We start from the raw sequence: 19,327 nt of genomic DNA on the forward strand, positions 1-19,327 counted from the left end.
TGTTATGTATGACCTTTTAATTTCTTTCAAAGTTGTCACATTGAAAAGAACATGGTTACAGTGAATTAGTATTTGCATATCTTAAAACGGATGTTATCAAAACAGACAAAAATGCCATGGAAGGATGAGATAACAAATGCCACATAAATCCACATCCCCAGAAAGAGACTAGAATACAAATTGCATTGCTATTCCATATAAAACGGTAGCAACATTAACGCTTAAACACAGGTAACTGCCAAAATAAGGACAACTCGAGTAAATGAGGGATACAAAGTAGACAGAGGTGTGGTTCTTGAGTTAATCAAGCAATTAACATTCCATCATGCTTAGGGTCATGTATATTAATGCTGGGCAGGTCATTATTTTGGCTACCATGGCTATGACACACAGGGTGAATCCACTGGTGACGGAATGGTTTGAGGAGCATGAAAACAACGTAAACCATGTGCCATGGCCATCTCAGTCACCAGATGTCAACCCAATTGAACACTTCTGGAGATTCTGGAGTGGTGCCTGAGACAGCGTTTTCCACCACCATCAACAAAACACCAAATGATGGCATTTTCCCCCATGGAAGAATGGTGTCGCATTCTTCCAAAAGAGTTTCAGAAACGTGTAGAATGTATGCCAAGGCACATTAAAGCTGTTCTGGCTCATGGTGGCCCAACACCCTATTAAGACACTATGTTAGTGTCTCCGTATTTGGTCAGTTACCTGTACATCTGCGTATAAAGCTCACTAATATTGGTTTTTCCTATATATATATATTTATATTTGCCTTAGAAAATATTTGATGCATGTCGCTAGTAAGTTCCCAGGATAAATTGTTGTATTAGTAGGCTTAAGTCTTATGTTTCACATACAGGCGTTATAAGAGTCTAAGAAACATTGGATTAATGGTTTGATACAACAACGGTTTTATTAAACAAGTCTAAGAGACAAGAAAATGAGTACTTTTTTTATTTTACTTCACGCCTTAGCAGATTTTTGACGTGTCCCCAAAAAAATCTTAAATCAATAACATTTCACAATTTCCTTTGCACTGCAAATACTGCATTACATAACCAATGTTCATTGTCATCAATACACTCACCACAGATGTGAACGGTCACACTAAGTGATTACCATGACAGTTGTGACAGAATGAGAATCTGTAAACATTTAACATCCGTCAAGAGCACTCAGGAATTGCCCAGCATGTACTGTAAAGTCATGCCATACACAGCAGTAACATTAAAATATAGCCTACCATTTACTTTCCACACAAAAAATAAATTAAATAAAACAATTGGCCCCAATTATTTTGTCATAGGTTATTCAGGTTTACAATTGGGAGAGGGAGAGGGCGGACGGATGGGCGAAAAAAAAAAAAAGTTGTAATCTACTATCACAGATAGAGCACATGAAAACTCCCCCCTACAATCTGTAAATCTAACGAGAGTCCAGTCTGTCCCAATGAGTACCAGAACTAAATATGTCCAATTCAGTATGATTCATTTCTGTTTAGAATTCACAGCGAGTTGCCAAAATATCAATATCAAGAATATTTGCATTCATGTACATAGCAAAGCAATTGGTCAAAATAAAGAATGGTCTTTGAGGTTCCATATCGAAAAGAACAGTTTTGGTCAACTGAGTCACTAATGCTTCAATAAGGAATTTTACAGTAAAATCTTGTTTCATTTTAAAACGGGTTGGGAAAAATTTGTGAAAGTAACGCAATGAGTGAACACATGTATTGAGAGTAGAGGCTTAAAACATCTTTACTCAGTCAACATAGTGAGATGGAGGCTGGAAAGAACACTTATTATGGTTGAACATCTATATTATTACATTTACGTTAACTTTCATTTAAACATATCAGATGATCAAAATCAGGGTGGGTGATGCTCGTACAGAGATGGCCCAAAATGTTCTGTGGAATTTAAAACATGATAAGCCAAGATTTTACATTGCATTAAATACCTGAATGTCAACTGCTTATCAATTGCTTTCTACATGTTAATGAAATCATTTTTTCATTCGCATAGCCTCAGCAATTTCACTCTTCGTGAAAGCGTTCGAGAATGACGTTCGAGAATGACGTACATTGATGTTAATACGAAATCTTACAGATTAGTCAAGATTAATGGTTAATGATTGTACTTTTCAGTTTCTAAAGTTAGTGGATTACCGCATATATCACACAAGTGCAAACATAGAAAGCTCTCCAACAAGAAAACAAACAAACTAAATGTTAATTGATTACAATCATACTATATATATTTTCCAGAATTTCAAAAATATATCTGTCTTTTCAACAGTTGGACTTGAAGCGCTAAGGTTGTGCTAAGGTTGTGCTAAGGTTAATGGTTCCTGCTGGTGGCCTTTCCTGTCCTACTCGGTGATCTCCAGGATGAGGTCGTCTCCCTCCAGGCTGCTGTCGGCATTGACATAAATCTTGACCACGGTGCCGGAGAGTGGAGAGTTGACCACTGTCTCCATCTTCATGGCGCTGAGCACACACAGAGGCTGGCCCTTCTCCACCGTCTGGCCCTGCTTCACCTTCACCTCCACCACCTTCCCAGGCATGGGCGCCCCCACCTGGCCACGCACATCCTTCAACGCCTTGGGGTGGAAGTGCATCTCCTGGGTGGGTGGGAGAGTACACTTGGTGAGTTTGCAGGAGCACCACGTGTCTATTGAGATATTGGTGTGGATATGATATGCAACTATTTTGCGGGAATAGATTGAACTTGTTACGCGTTTTAGGAATTGAATGGAACATTGTGTTGAGAGCTAATGTGAATGTATGTTACTGCACCTTCATGGCCACTGTATCCTTGACCAGGACAGATCTGAGCGCTCCATTCAGCTCAAAGAACACCTCCCTCTGGCCAGCCTTGTTGAGGTCTCCCAGGGCCAGGGCTTTGATGTGGAGGGTCTTCCCTCGCTCCAACTCCACCTGACAGACACAAACAGAAAGTGCGATCAGAGGAAAACAGAACAGTGGCAAATATATTGCAATCAGTAAGTTCATTTCAAATTAAATCACACTTCACATCCACTTGAAGAATATGAATGAAAACAAAAATGGTGAGAGTGACCTCGAACTCCTCAGCAATCTTGGGTCCATCGAGGAACAGGCGTGTGTTGAGGCAGTCCACGGGGCCAAACTGATGGGTGAACTCCTTGAACTCCTGGAACACCTTGGGGTACATGGCTGCTGACATCACATCCTCGGGAGTAATGTCATCTCCGTGTGTCTCTCGCAGCTGTTTCTCTAGGGCCTGGAAGTCCATGGAGGGCAGAGAGGCACCAGGGCGGCCCTCCACCCGTGGCATATTCTTCAGCACCTGGGGGCAGAGGTTAGAAGTCAGCCACAAACAGGCCAAAGGGAGCTAGAATGACAGGGAGTCAGAGTTATTATAATTATAAGAAACAGTTTAGACCGGTTTAGCTTTTTCAGATCAAAGCAAGCCCTTGAAAATATAACGCAGTGTTTGAACATTACAAGCAAACATGAGTGGATATAATGGCGCCGGAGGGGAGGACTGACGTTTCACGGGCTCCTAACCAACCGTTATTTTGTTTGTTTGTTCGCATTGTTTGTAACTCATTTTGTACATAATGTTGCTGCTACCGTCTCTTATGACCGAAAATAGCTTCTGGACATCCGAACAGCGATTACTCACCTCAAACTGGATGAAGATTTTTTCTTTAATGAGTCCGAGGCGAAGGATATACAATACTGCTTTGTCAAGACAAGGCCCACATCCCAGTCATCAGCGTGAAGAAAAGATGGAGGAAAAGGGGGAGGAGGGCGAGGTGCCTTGTAAGAATTCGCTGATGAGTAGGTAAACCACCACTTCCCTCCTTATTAGGCAATGTGCAATCATTGAAAAACAAACTGGACAATCTACGATTAAGACTATCCTACCAATGGGACATTAAAAAGTAATACCTTATGTTTCAGAGACGTGGCTGAACTGACGACATGGATAACAGAGCTGGCTGGCTTCTCTGTGCATCGGCAGGACAGAGCAGCTACGTCTGGTAAGACGAGGTGTGTATTTGTCAATAACTCCTGGTGTGCCATGTCTAATATTAAAGAAGTCTCGAGGTACTGCTCGCCTGAGGTAGAATACCTCATGATAAGCTGTATACCACACTATCTACCAAGAGAGTTCTATATTATTCGTAGCTGACTATTTACCACCACAAACCGATGCTGGCACTAAGACAGCACTCAAGGAGCTCAATAAGGCCGTAAGCAAACAAGAAAATGCTCATCCAGAAGCAGCGCTCCTAGTGGCCGGGGACTTTAATGCAGGGAAACTTAAATGTGTTTTACCTAATTTCTACCAGCATGTCACATGTGCAACCAGAGGAAAATAAACCCGAGACAACCTTTACTCCACATACAGAGGCGTAGAAAGCTCTTCCTCGTCCTCCATTTGGCAAATCGGACCATAATTCTATCCTCTTGAATCCTGCTTACAAGCAAAATCTAAAGCAGGAAGTACCAGTGACTCGCTCAACATGGAAGTGGTCAGATGACGCAGATTCTACAGGACTGTTTTGATAGCACATATGGAATATGATCCCAGGATTCATCCAATGGCATTGAGGAGAATACCACAAGCAGTCACCGGCTTACTCAAAAAGTGCACCGACGATGTCGTACCCACAGTGACCATACGTACATTTCCCAACCAGAAGCCATGGATTACAGGCAACCGCTATAGGCTAGAGCTGCCGCTTTCAAGGAGCGGAAGACTAAATCAGGAGGCTTAGAGTAATTTCTTATATGTCCTCAGATGAACCAACAAACAGGTATAGCATAAAAACAGGACGAAGATGGAATCCTACTACACCAGCTCTGATGCAAGCCCGATGTGGCAGAGCTTGAAAAATATTACAGACTACAAAGGGAAACCCAGATGACAGCTACCCAGTTACACGAGTCTCCCAGACTAGCTAAATGACTTTTACGCTTGCTGCGTGGCAAGCAACACTGAAGCATGCATGATAGCACCAGCTGTTCCGGGCGATTGTGTGGTCACGCTCTCCACCTTTAAACAGGTCAACATTCACAAAGCCACGGGCCCAGACAGATTTCCAGGATGTGTACTCAAAGCATTCGCAGACCAACTGTTGTGACTTCACTGACATTTTCAACCGCTCCCTGACCGAGTCTGTAATAAATACCTACATGTTTCAAACAGACCACCATAGTCCATGTGCCCAGGAAAGCGAAGGTAACCTGCTTAAATGATTACCACTCCGTAGCACTCATGTCTGTAGCCATGAAGTGCTGTGAAAGGCTGGTCATGGCTCACATCAAAACCATCATGCCGTAAACCCTAGACCCACTCCAACTTGCATACCGTCCCAACAGATCCACAGATGATGGAATCTCTATTGCACTCCACACTGCCCTTTCCCACTTGGACAAAAGGAACACCTATCTGAGAATGCTGTTCATTGACTACAGCTCAGAGTAGGTGGTCTCCTTGCTCGCACATGCTTTTTCAGTTCTGCCCACAAATGTTCTATAGGATTGAGGTCAGGGCTTTGTTGTCCTTAAGCCATTTTGTGAAGTGCACCAGTCCCTCCTGCAGCAAAGCACCCCCACAACATGATGCTGCCACTCCCGTGTTTCATGTTTGGGATGGTGTTCTTTGGCTTGCAAGCCTCCCCCTTTTTCCTCCAAACATAACGATGGCCATTATGGCCAAACAGTTCTAATTTTGTTTCATCAGACCAGAGGACATTTCTCCAAAAAGTATGATCTTTGTCCCCATGTACAGCTGCAAACCGTAGTCTGGCTTTTTTCTGGCGGTTATGGAGCAGTGGCTTCTTCCTTGCTGAGTGTCAATATTGGACTCGTTTTACTGTGGATATAGATACTTTGTACCCATTTCCTCCAGCATCTCCACAAGGTATTTTGCTGTTGTTCTGGGATTGATTTTCGCACCAAAGTACATGCATCTTTAGGTGACAGAACGTGTCTCCTTCCTGAGCGGTATGATGGCTGCGTGGTCCCATGGTGTTTATACTTGGGTACTATTGTTTGTACAGATGAACGTGGTAGCATCAGGCGTTTGGAAATTGGTCCCAAGGATGAACCAGACAACAATTTATTTTCTGAGGTCTTAGCTGATTTCTTTTGATTTTCCCAAGATGTCAAGCAAAGAGGCACCGAGTTTGAAGGTAGGCCTTGAAATACATCCACAGGTACACCTCCAATTGACTCAAATTATGTCAATTATCCAGAAGCTTCTAAAGCCATGACATCATTTTCTGGAATTGTCCATGCTGTTTAAAGGCACAGTCAACTAACTTAGTATGTAAACTTCTGACCCACTGGAATTGTGATACAGTGAATTATAAGTTAAATAATCTGTCTGTAAACAATTGTTGGAAAAATTACTTGTGTCTTGCACAAAGTAGATGTCCTAACAGACTTGCCAAAACTATAGTTTGTTAGCAAGAAATTTGTGGAGTAGTTGAAAAACTAGTTTTAATGACTCCTACGTAAACTTCTGACTTCAACTGTATATACTAGGCGGTGTCAGAGGAAGGCCCCAAACTATTGTCAAAGACTCCAGTCACCCAAGTCATAGAATGTTCTCTCTTCTACCACACGACAAGCGGTACCGGAGCATCTAGGACCAAAAGGCTCCTTATAACAGTTTCTACCCCCTAGCCCTAAGACTGCTGAACAATTAATCAAATGGCCACCCTTTGTATTTACACTGCGGTTACTCGCTGTTTATTTTCTATGCATAGTCACTTTACCCCCACCTACATGTACAAATTACCTCGGCTAACCTTTACCCCCACACTGACTTGGTACCCCCTGTATAGAGCCTTGTTATTGTTACGTAATTTTCTTGTGCTCATTTTTATTTTATTTTTTCAGTTCATTTAGTAAATATTTTCTGAACTCTACTTCTTGAACTGCATTATTGTTAAGGGCTCGTAAGTAAGCATTTCACGGTAATACCTGTTGTATTCGGAACAATTCACAAAATACTTTGATTTGTAATAATTAACATAGATAATGCGAGGCATCTGTCGGAAATTAGAAATAGCTGCAACATAATGGCTGTTCCATTCATTTGTTGTACATGATGTTATACATAAGCAGGTGGCCTTTTTAAGTTTGAACTGATCTGCAAAATAAATTACACAAGAGCAACCATGCGTTCGATGGGGGGGGGGGGGGGGGGGGGGACAAACAAGAGGGGGAACTGCATTGTACCCTGGTGATGTGAGGGACACATTTGATCGTAGAAAACAACTGAGCTTCAGGGGAAATGTTTCTGGGTAATTGTGGAGATTCTTAGAGATGGGAAATAAATCATATTTATTCAAATTTCAAACAGATGAAATGGTGCGAGATCTCCAAGGACAGTAGAGGGACAAAAACAGGCAAACTTTTCAAACAAAGTATTTATATGACTTAATGGGATCCTGTCGTAGTGGGTTATAAAACCAACATTTTCTGAGCTCTTTAAAAATACCTACTGTAATGTAAGTGGAACATAATAAATGTACTCTTAATGTTAAATCCATAGAGTACCAAACCTAATAATCTTTAATACTGTCTGTGGGAGTACAAATCCTGCCATTATGGTTGGCTGTGAAAAGGCAGATAAGGTGGGGCAAAAAAAGTATTTAGTCAGCCACCAATTGTGCAAGTTCTCCCACTTAAAAAGATGAGAGAGGCCTGTAATTTTCATCATAGGTACACTTCAACTATGACTATGACTATGAAAAAAATCTAATAAAAAAAATCAAGAAAATCACAGTGGAGCTAGGCACTGCAGGGCCTGGATTCACCTCTACATCGCCAGAGGAACATAGGAGGAGTAGAATAAGGGTACGGCTAAAAGCTATGAGAATTGGTCGTCTAGAACGTCTGGAACATAGAGTAAAAGGAGGTTTCTGGGGGCGATATAATAGCATCAAGGTATAATGTACAGACAAATGTATGGTAGGATGTGAATACAGTGGAGGTAAACCTAGGTATTGAGTGATGAAGAGAGAGATATTGTCTCTAGAAACATCGTTGAAACCAGGAGATGTCATTGCATGTGTGGGTGGTGGAACTAATAGGTTGGATAAGGTATAGTGAGCAGGACTAGAGGCTCTACAGTGAAATAAGCCAATAAACACTAACCAGAACAGCAATGGACAAGACATATTGACATTAAGGAGAGGCATGCTTAGTCGAGTGATCAAAAGGGTCCGGTGAGTGGAGAGGTTGGTTGGTGATTTAGACAGCTAGCCAGGGCATCGGTAGCAAGCTAGCATAGGATGGAGGTCTGTTGTTAGCCACCTCTTGCGTTCCGTCAGTAGATTAGTGGGGTTCCGTGTGGTAGAGGGGATTAATCCAAATCACACAACAACAAAAATAAAAACAATAGATATAGTTATAGAGGCCCAAGAAGAAAACATAATAATAATAATTAAAAAAAATAAATAATAATTGTCCGATTGTCTATTCAGATAGCAGCCGGTAAGACAGCTAACGGTTAGCAGGCCGCAGATGGGCGTTCAGGTAACGTCGCGACGGAGGAGCCAGCCGAATAACTCCTTCGGGTAGATAACGTCGGCAGTCCAGTTGTGAAGGCCCGGTGGGGCTCCGCGAAGGCAGTAAAACGGGTCCGGATAGGTGACTGCAGCCCAGGTGTGATTGATGGAACTCAGGAGTGATTGACGGAGCTTGCTAGCTCCGGAATAATTGATGTTTGCTCCGGAATCGACGAAGGCTGATAGTCACACGGATAGCAGCTAGCTAGCTGTGAGATCCGGGTATGAATGTCCAGAGAGCAGTCGAAATCCAGGGGCATGGAGAGAAAAATTGGTCCGGTATGTTCCGTTCCGAGCCGCGCTGCGCCGTACAGAACTGGCGATAGATTTTCGAGCTAAAGGATAGCTGATGACCACAAACCGTGGTTAGCTGAATACTAACGATTTGCCAGTCAAGGAGCTAACTAGCTTCTGAACTAGCTTCTGGATTAGCTTCTGGCTAGTTTCAGGCTAGCTTCTTGGAGGATTACAGATCTGAGGTAAATAATACTTTTTTATAAATATACATTGGTGAGGCGGGTTGCAGGAGAGTGTTTTGAAGATGAGTTGATGGGAAAATAAAAATAAAATGTGTGTGAAAAAGTTTATATATACAGGACACGACAAGACGAGGACAAAAGACGTCTGAACTGCTATGCCACCTTGGATAGAACTGCCATATAATGAATTTATTTGCAAATTATGGTGGAAAATAAGTATTTGGTCAATAACAAAGGTTTATCTCAATACTTTGTTATATACCCTTTGTTGGCAATGACAGCGGTCAAACAATTTCTGTAAGTCTTCACAAGGTTTTCACACACTGTTGCTGGTATTTTGGCCCATTCCTCCATGCAGATCTCCTCTAGAGCAGTGATGTTTTGGGGCTGTTGCTGGGCAACACTGACTTTCAACTCCCTCCAAAGATTTTCTATGGGGTTGAGATCTGGAGACTGGCTAGGCCACTCCAGGACCTTGAAATGCTTCTTACGAAGCCACTCCTTCGTTGCCCGGGTGGTGTGTTTGGGATCATTGTCATGCTGAAAGACCCAGCCACGTTTAATCTTCAATGCCCTTGCTGATGGAAGGAGGTATTCACTCAAAATCTCACAATACATGGCCCCATTAATTCTTTCCTTTACACGGATCAGTCGTCCTGGTCCCTTTGCAGAAAAACAGCCCCAAAGCATGATGTTTCCACCCCCATGCTTCACAGTAGGTATGGTGTTCTTTGGATGCAACTCAGCATTCTTTGTCCTCCAAACACAACGAGTTGAGTTTTTACCAAAAAGTTATATTTTGGTTTCATCTGACCATATGACATTGTCCCAATCTTCTTCTGGATCATCCAAATTCTCTATAGCAAACATCAGACGGGCCTGGACATGTACTGGTTTAAGCAGGGGGACACGTCTGGCACTGCAGGATTTGAGTCCCTGGCGGCGTAGTGTGTTACTGATGGTAGGCTTTGTTACTTTGGTCCCAGCTCTCTGCAGGTCATTCACTAGGTCCCCCCGTGTGGTTCTGGGATTTTTGCTCACCGTTGTGATCATTTTGACCCCACGGGGTGAGATCTTGCGTGGAGCCCCAGATCGAGGGAGATTATCAGTGGTCTTGTATGTCTTCCATTTCCTAATAATTGCTCCCACAGTTGATTTCTTCAAACCAAGCTGCTTACCTATTGCAGATTCAGTCTTCCCAGCCTGGTGCAGGTCTACAATTTTGTTTCTGGTGTCCTTTGACAGCTCTTTGGTCTTGGCCATAGTGGAGTTTGGAGTGTGACTGTTTGAGGTTGTGGACAGGTGTCTTTTATACTGATAACAAGTTCAAACAGGTGCCATTAATACAGGTAACGAGTGGAGGACAGAGGAGCCTCTTAAAGAAGAAGTTACAGGTCTGTGAGAGCCAGAAATCTTGCTTGTTTGTAGGTGACCAAATACATATTTCCCACCATAATTGGCAAATAAATTCATCATTAAAAATCCTACAATGTGATTTTCTGGATTTTCCCCCCCCTCATTTTGTCTGTCATAGTCATCTTTTTATGTGGGAGAACTTGCACAATTGGTGGCTGACTAAATACTTTTTTATAAACGCAACATGCAACAATCAACGATTTATTGAATTACAGTTCATATAAGGAAATCAGTAAAAAAAATAATGAATTAGGCCCTAATATATGGATTTCACATGACTGGAAATACAGATAGCTTCAATTTAAAAAAATTTAGGGGCATGGATCAGAAAACCAGTCAGTATCTGGTGTGACCACCATTTGTCTCATGCATCTCCTTTGCCTAGAGTTGATCAGGCTGTTGATTGAGCCCTGTGGAAGGTTGTCCCACTCCTCTTCAATGACTATGTGAAGATGCTGGATATTGGCGGGAAAGGAACACGCTGTCGTACAAGTCAATCCAGAGCATTCCCAACGTGCTCAACAGATGACATGTCTGGTGAGAATGCAGGTCATGGAGGAATTGGAAAATGTTCAGCTTCCAGGAAGTCTGTACAGATCCTTGCAACATACAGTACTAATCAAACGTTTGGACACACCTACTCATTCAAGTGTTTTTCTTTATTTTGACTATTTCTACATGGTAGAACTATGAAATAACACATGGAATCATGTAGTAACCAAAAAAGTGTTAAACAAATCAAAATATTGTTTATATTTGAGATTCTTTAAAGTAGCCACCCTCTGTCTTGATGACAGCTTTGCACACTCTTGGCATTCTCTCAACCAGCTTCATGGGGTAGTCACCTGGAATGCATTCCAATTAAAAAACAGGTGTGCCTTGTTAAGTGAATTTGTGGAATTTCTTTCCATCTTAATGCGTTTGAGCCAATCAGTTGTGTTGTGACAAGGTAGGGATGGTATACAGAAGATAGCCCTATTTGATAAAAGACCAAGTTCATATTATGGCAAGAACAGCTCAAATAAACAAAGAGAAACAACAGTCCAGCATTACCTTAAGACAGGAAGGTCAGTCAATACGGAACATACCAAGATCTTTAAAAGTTTCTTCAAATACAGTTGCTAAAACCAACAAGTGCAATGATGAAACTGGCTCTCATGAAGACCGCCACAGGAAAGGAAGACCCTGAGTTACCTCTGCTGCAGAGGATAAGTTCATTAGAGTTGACAAACTCAGAAATTGCAGGCCAAATAAATGCTTCACATAGTTCAAGTAACAGACATCTCAACATCAATTGTTCAGAGGAGACTGCATGAATCAGACCTTCATGGTCAAATTTCTGCAAAGAAACCACTACTAAATGACACCAATAAGAAGAAGAGACTTGCTTGGGCCAAGAAACACAAGCAATGGACATTAAACCGGTGGAAATTCATCCTTTGGTATGAGGATTCCAAATTGGAGATTTTTGGTTCCAACCGCCGTGTCTTTGTGAGACGCAGAGTAGGTGAACGGCTGATCTCCGTATGTGTGGTTCCCACCGTGAAGCATGGAGGAGGTGTGATGGTGCTTAGCTGGTGACACTGATTTATTTGGAATTTAAGGCACACTTAACCAGCATGGCTACCACAGCATTCTGCAGCGATACACCATCCCATCCAGTTTGCCCTTAGTGAGACTGTCCTATTGAAAAACAAATGATAATGACCCAACACACCTCCAGACTGTGTAAGGGTTTTTGACCAAGAAGGTGAGTGAGTGAGTGCTGCATCATATGACCTGGCCTCCACAAATCACACAACCTCAACCCAATTGAGATGGTTTGGGATGAGTTGACCCCAGACTGAAGGAAAAGCAGCCAACAAGTGCTCAGCATATGTGGGAACTCCTTCAAGACTGTGGGAAAAGCATTCCAGGTGAAGCTGTTTGAGAGAATGCAAAGCTGTCCTCAAGGCAAAGGGCGGCTACATTGAATAATCTAAAGTGTATTTTGATTTGTTTAACACTTTTTTGGTTACCACATGATTCCATGTGTCATTTCATAGTTGAGGTCTTCACTATTTTTCTACAATGTAGAAAATATTAAAATAAATAAAAACCCTTGAATGAGTAGGTGTGGCCAAACTTTTGACTGGTACTGTGCATCATGTTGAAACATGAGGTGATGGTGGTAGAGGAAATGGCACAAAAATGGGCTTCAGGATCTCATCACTGTATCTCTGTGCATTCAAATTGCCATCGATAAAATGCAATTGTGTTCGTTGTCCGCAGCTTATGCCTGCCCATAACATAACCCCACCATGGGGCACTCTGTTCAGAACACTGACGTCAGCAAAATGTTCGTCCACACAACACCATACACACTGTCCTCAATCTGCCATATGACCGGTACAGTTGAAACCATCATTCATCCGTGAAGAGCACACTTCAACATGCCAGTGGTCATCGTAGGTGAGCATTTTCCCACTGAAGTCAGTTAAGACACAGAACTGCAGTCAGGTCAAGACACTGGTGAGGACGACGAGCACGCAGATGAGCTTCCCTGAGACGGTTTCTGACAGTTTGTTAAGAAATTCTTCAGTTGTGCAAACCCATAGTTTCATCAGCTGTTCAGGTGGCTGGTCTCAGATGATCCCGCAGGTGAAGAAGCCCGGATGAGCAGGTCCCGGGCTGGTGTGGTTACACGTGGTCTGCGGTTGTAAGGCCAGTTGGACGTACTGCCAAATTCTCTAAAATGGGGGTGGCTTATGGTATAGAAATGAACATTACATTCTGTGGCAACAGCTCCGGCGGACATTTCTGCAGTCAGCATGGCAATTGCACGCTCCTTAAAAACTTGAGACATCTGTGGCATTGTGTTGAGACACTGCACATTTTACAGTGGCCTTATATTGTCCACAGCACAAGGTGCACCTGTGTAATGATCATGGGGTTTAATCAGCTTTTTGATATGCCACACCTCTCAGGTGGATGGATTATCTTTCCAAAGGAGAAAAGCTCAGTAACAGGGATGTAAACTAATTTGTGATCAAAATTTGAGAGAAATAATTTTTCTATGCGTATGAAACATTTCTGGGATCTTTTACTTCAGCCCATGAAACATGGGACCACCACTTTACAAGTTTCATTTATGTTTAAGTTCAGTGTAAAATACATGTTCTCCATACAATCATGTTTTCCATACAATCATCATGTTTTCCATACAATCATCATGTTTTCCATACAATCATCATGTTTTCCATACAATCATCATGTTCTCCATACAATCATCATGTTCTCCATACAGAATTATCCCTGCAGCGTGTTAAAAATAATGTTGTTGCGAGCTGAAAAGAACTTGGGCCGAAGGGAAGTTAGACTTATTGGGAATTTGTGAAGTGTGTTTTACCTTGGACCTGAAGGGTTCAGGGAAGCCTCCGTGTGGGATGCCAATGTGGCCCTGCAGGAACTCCACCACAGAGAGGGGGAAGGAGAGCTCATCAGCCCTCTCCTCCACCTCTGCCCTCGTCAGAGAGTTCTGTACCATGAACTGGGCCAGGTCGCCCACGATCTTCGAGGAGGGGGTCACCTGCAGGCAGGCAGACACAGAGTGGGCAGAGGAGAGAGGTGGAGCGAGATGAAAGATTTTATCCACAACATTACTGGTGCTACAGCCCATCGGTCATAGACTATTGTGTATTACCATTGGAACCTCAAGCTGGCGTGCAAATTGGAAGTGAACAGAAGTGTGGTAGAGTCAAGAAGGGAGACCGAGATTAAAATTGTTTGAGAATTTTTTTTTTTTTTTTTGCAGCCAACTGTAGGAACAGTGAAAAGACAAGACAACGAAAGGGGTTAGAATGAGGAGAGAAAAAAACATGCATAATGAAAGTGAAGTAAGCGTGTCCACTATCGAACAGACACCGACTCACTGTGCCTGTGATATGGACAATATGACATCGAAGGAAACGAAGGAGGAGAAGAACAGAAAGTCAACTATCTCTGATCATTTAATTAAGCCCTAGGAAATGAAAACCAGCAAGGCAAGACCAAACGCTAGAAGATGCCATTGATTGGAGAGATCAGACAGAAGCATGGAGAACAGAACAGATAAGCTTTGCTCAAAGCTCCTTGGGTGATCTGACTTCAGGCTGCAGCGAGATTAATGGCTCCACTTTCTGCAAACTTATTCCCATTTCGTTTTTTATTTTGTCTTTGAGACAGTAGAGCCTCCCTCCCACGCACACATAGTTGAGAGTGAAAGGAGGAATGTGAGGTAACAAATTGAGTGGGCAATTCATTCTGAAGTTCTCTTCAAAATCAGAAGAACTCTTTTGTAAATCCACCTTAATAGCAATAATTATGAATCTGAAAAGACAATTTGTGAATGAGGAATGTGAGTTTTGCACATAATTTGAACTGCTGAAAATGAGGCCAGTGTTAAGGACACCAGGAGTCTGGTTGTCTCACCTTGATGAGGTCACCCAGCAGCTTGTTGGCCTCTGTGTAGGACTTCTTCACCTCCTTGAACTTGTGTCCCAGGCCCATGCTGTGAGCCTGGAAGTGCAGGTTGGTGTACTGGCCTCCAGGGATCTCGTTCTCATACACGTCAGCATTGCCAGACTTCATAGTGGCTGTACAGTCAAATGGTGCGTAGAGCCCACGAGCAACCTCCCAGTACTCACTGTAGTCATAGACATTCTCCAGAGATATGCCTGTCAAAGAGAGGGCAGGACATAGAGAATAATAGGCATCTATAGATGCTGTCAGCACAAATACAATGAAACATTATCTACAGTTGAATTCAGAAGTTTACATACACCTTAGCCAAATACATTTAAACTCAGTTTCACAATTCCTGAAATTTAAATCATAGTAAAAATTCCCTGTCTTAGGTCAGTTAGGATCACCACTTTATTTTAACAATGTGAAATGTCAGAATAATAGTTATTACTTTTATTTATTTCATCACATTGACTACAGCTCGGAGTTGAACACCATAGTGCCCACAATGCTCATCAACTAAGCTAAGGACCCTGGAGACTAAACACCTCCCTCTGCAACTGGATCCTGAACTTACAGACAGGCCGTCCCCAGGTGGTAAGGGTAGGCAACAACACGTCTGCCACGCTGATCCTCAACACTGGGGCCCCTCAGGGGTGTGTACTTAGTTCCTTCCAGTACTCCGTTCACCCACGACTGTGTAGTCAAACAACTACAACACCATCATTAAGTATGCTGACGACACAACAGTGGAAGGCCTGATCACAGACAACGAGACAGCCTATATAGAGGTCAGAGACCTGGCAGTGTGGTGCCAGGACAACAACCTCTCAGTGTGAGCAAGACAAAGGAGCTGATCGTGGACTATAGGTAAAGGAGGGCCGAAAAGGCCCCGAATTAACATCGACAGGGCTGAAGTGGAGCGGGTCGTGAGTTAAGTTCCTTGGTGTCCACATCACCAACAAACTATCATGGTCCAAACACACCATCATGGTCCAAACACACCAAGGCAGTTGGGAACAACACCTTTTCCCCCTCAGATTTGGCATGGGTCCCCAGATCCTCAGAAAGTTCTACAGCTGCCGCAGAGAGCATCCTGACCGGTTGCATCACCACCTGGTATGGAAACCGCTCGGCATCTGACCGTAAGGCGCTACAGAGGGTAGTGGCCCAGTGCATCACTGGGGCCAAGCTTCCTGACATCCAGGACCTAGAGTTGAAGTCGGGAGGTTTACATACACGTTACCCAAATACATTTAAACTCAGTTTCACAATTCCTGACATTTAATCAGAGTAAAAATCCCCTGTCTTAGGTCAGTTAGGATCAGCACTTTATTTTAAGAATGTGAAATGTCAGAATAATAGTAGAGAGAATGATTTATTTCAGCTTTTATTCCTTTCATCACATTCCCAGTGGGTCAGAAGTTTACATGCACTCAATTAGTATTTGGTAGCTTTGACTTTAAATTGTTTAACTTGGGTGAAACATTTCAGTTAGTTGGGTGAATTTTGGCCCATTCCTCCTGACAGAGCTGGTGTAACTGAGTCAGGTTTGTAGGCCTCCTCGCTTGCACACACTTTAAGTTCTGCCCACAAATATTCTATGGGATTGAAGTCAGGGCTTTGTGATGGCCACTCCAATACCTTGACTTTGTTGTCCTTAAGCCATTTTTCCACAACTGTTGAAGTATGCTTGTGGTCATTTTCCATTTGGAAGACCCATTTGCAACCAAGCTTTAACTTCCTGACTAATGTCTTGAGATGTTGCTTCAATATAGCCACATAATTTTCCTTATTCATGATGCCATCTATTTTGTGAAGTGCACCAGTCCCTCCTGCAGCAAAGGACCCCCAGAACATGATGCTGCCACCCCGTGCTTCACGTTTGGGATGGTGTTCTTCGGCTTGCAATCATCTTCCTTCCTAACATAACGATGGTCGTTATGGCCAAACAGTTCTATTTTTGTTTCATCAGACCAGAGGACATTTCTCCAAAAAGTACGATCCTTGTCCCCATGTGCAGTTGCAAACTGGCTTTTTTAATGGCGGTTTTGGAGCAGTGGCTTCTTCCTTGCTGAGTGGCCTTTCAGGTTATGTCAATATAGGACTTGTTTTACTGTGGATATAGATACTTTTGTACCGGTTTCTTCCAGCATCTTCACAAGGTTCTTTGTTGTTGTTCTGGGATTGATTTGCACTTTTCGCACCAAAGTACGTTTATCTCTAGGAGACAGAACGCATCTCCATCCTGAGCTGTATGACGGCTGCGTGGTCCCATAGTGTTTATACTTGCGTACTATTGTTTGTACATATGAACGTGATACCTTCAGGCGTTTGGAAACTGGATGAACCAGACTTGGAGGTCTACAATTCTTTTTGGGCTGACATCTTTTGATTTTCCCATGATCAAGCAAAGAGGCACTGAATTTGAAGGTAGGCCTTGAAATACATCCACAGGTACACCTCCAATTGACTCAAATGATGTCAATTAGCCTATCAGAAGCTTCTAAAGCCATGACATCATTGTCTGGAATTTTCCAAGCTGTTTAAAGGCACAGTCAACTTGGTGTATGTAAACATCTGACCCACTGGAATTGTGATACAGTGAATTATATGTGAAATAATCTGTCTGTAAACAATTGGTGGAAAAATTACTTGCATGTCATGCAAAGTAGATGTCCTAACCGACTTGCCAAAACTATAGTTTGTTAACAAGAAATTGGTGATGTGGTTGAAAAACGAGTTTTAATGACTCCAACCTAAGTGTATGTAAACTTCCCACTTCCACTGTATGTTAAACCTGATGTGTTAATCTACTGTATGTGGGAGGCATGCCACAGAACCCTAAAGCTCATCAGTGTGGTGCTCACCACTTAGGCATTCACAGGCTTCCAAAGCAGGAACACTCAGTCAGTCAATGCAATACTCTGCTGCCAATACCCTCATTTAAACCCAATGACCAATCATAATGCCTGTTGCTATAATTACAATTAGCTCCATGCTTCACCTGGCAACAAACACAACTCCAAGACACACATACACACACACACACTCAGGCCAGCGTACACACACACACGCCACAAATTCTCCAACCAATCTCAGAGCCTAGTGAATTTTAAGCTTTGACATCAATCTGAAGCTTCCCACTCCCTAAACATTTGTTGGCACATATCCATCAGCATGGGAGGAGGAAATTGAAAAGAGAAAGCGAGCGAACGAGAGAGTGTGACATTGACCACATTTCCTGTCCCTCAGGACTAGAGCTGACTTAAAGATGATCTATACACATCAAGGGAGAGAACAAGGGACCTTCGCCAGAGGGGAGCTCCCAGTGCAGATGAAAGATGGATGGGTAGAAAGATTAAAGAAGTGAAGTGCTCAGAAGTAATTTAAGAGCAAGAGAATGTGGATGAGAAGGGATCACAGAAAAGAGGAAAGGTGAAAAAGACTAAATGAGGCAATTGAGGGTTTTCTGTAAACAATTACCATTAGTTAGGATTAAGAAACAAGTCAACACAATAAATATGAACAAATGGGACCGAGGCAGTAACATTTCTTTGTGGTTAAGTGCCTTGCTCAAGGGCACCGACAGATGTTTCACCTTGTCGGCTCGTGTATTCGAACCAGCGACCTTTCGTAGCAGACCAAAAGAGCGCTTAGACAAGTAAGAGAGCATACTAGTGGGAAGAAATACAAAAGAAAACAGTCTTATCATCCTGTCTCATGCATGAATACCCAAAGTCATATTTGGAATTAATTTGGAATTAATTTGACAATAAATGGACAAAAACTGTACTGCACTAAAGCGCAACATTTCAAAAAGGGAGAAGGGAATAAGACCGAATTTGTTTGACATTTCAATTACATAGGCAGCCTTCTACTCAGTGAGAAGGAGCAGGAGAGAGAGAGAGCGAGAGAGATTGGTAGACTTCACGGGAATAAACAAAATCACCAAAGAATTACAACATGTCTTTTTCTCAGAATGTGAGCATTCTGATCGGTTTAAAACTGCTTGTCGAGAGCACAATCACATACACACTCCAACACGAAATCTAGTTGTGCTTTGTGTCCTTGAACAGTAATTATCGGAATGAGAGAATCTGGAGACCATAGAGGCACATGTTTTGAAATGGAAAATTGGAACAAGTTAAAGAAAGATGCTAAATTGCACCTCTAGGCCGTCTACGCTTTCATCAACTCGCATCCAACAAAACAATTTCTGGGTTATAATCATTTTGAAAACTACTCAATTTCACAGCGTGGATTGGGCTTTAGAATAATCTCACAGAGTCCTGCCACATTTCATTTTCTAAAGAGGACATTTTTCCTTTAATAAAAACTAGATAACTGGATTAGAACGAGAA

General features: G+C 42.5%; 1 protein-coding gene across 2 annotated transcripts in view; it reads right to left on the reverse strand.

Moving 5' to 3' along the window:
• LOC109872945 (pyruvate carboxylase, mitochondrial-like) overlaps positions 1 to 19,327 on the reverse strand; it is an 85,190-nt gene continuing 65,863 nt past the window's right edge. For both annotated transcript variants that reach the window (XM_020464379.2, XM_020464378.2), the window contains exons 17-21: positions 14,931 to 15,175; positions 13,870 to 14,049; positions 3,090 to 3,338; positions 2,807 to 2,947; positions 1 to 2,631 (exon numbers count right to left, since the gene is read on the reverse strand). In XM_020464379.2, the coding sequence (XP_020319968.1) occupies positions 2,380 to 2,631; positions 2,807 to 2,947; positions 3,090 to 3,338; positions 13,870 to 14,049; positions 14,931 to 15,175 (1,067 nt within the window). In that variant the 3' untranslated portion in view covers positions 1 to 2,379. The remainder of the gene's footprint in view (positions 2,632 to 2,806; positions 2,948 to 3,089; positions 3,339 to 13,869; positions 14,050 to 14,930; positions 15,176 to 19,327) is intronic.

This window comes from Oncorhynchus kisutch, linkage group LG28, assembly GCF_002021735.2.
Source record: "Oncorhynchus kisutch isolate 150728-3 linkage group LG28, Okis_V2, whole genome shotgun sequence".
NCBI lineage: Eukaryota > Metazoa > Chordata > Actinopteri > Salmoniformes > Salmonidae > Oncorhynchus > Oncorhynchus kisutch.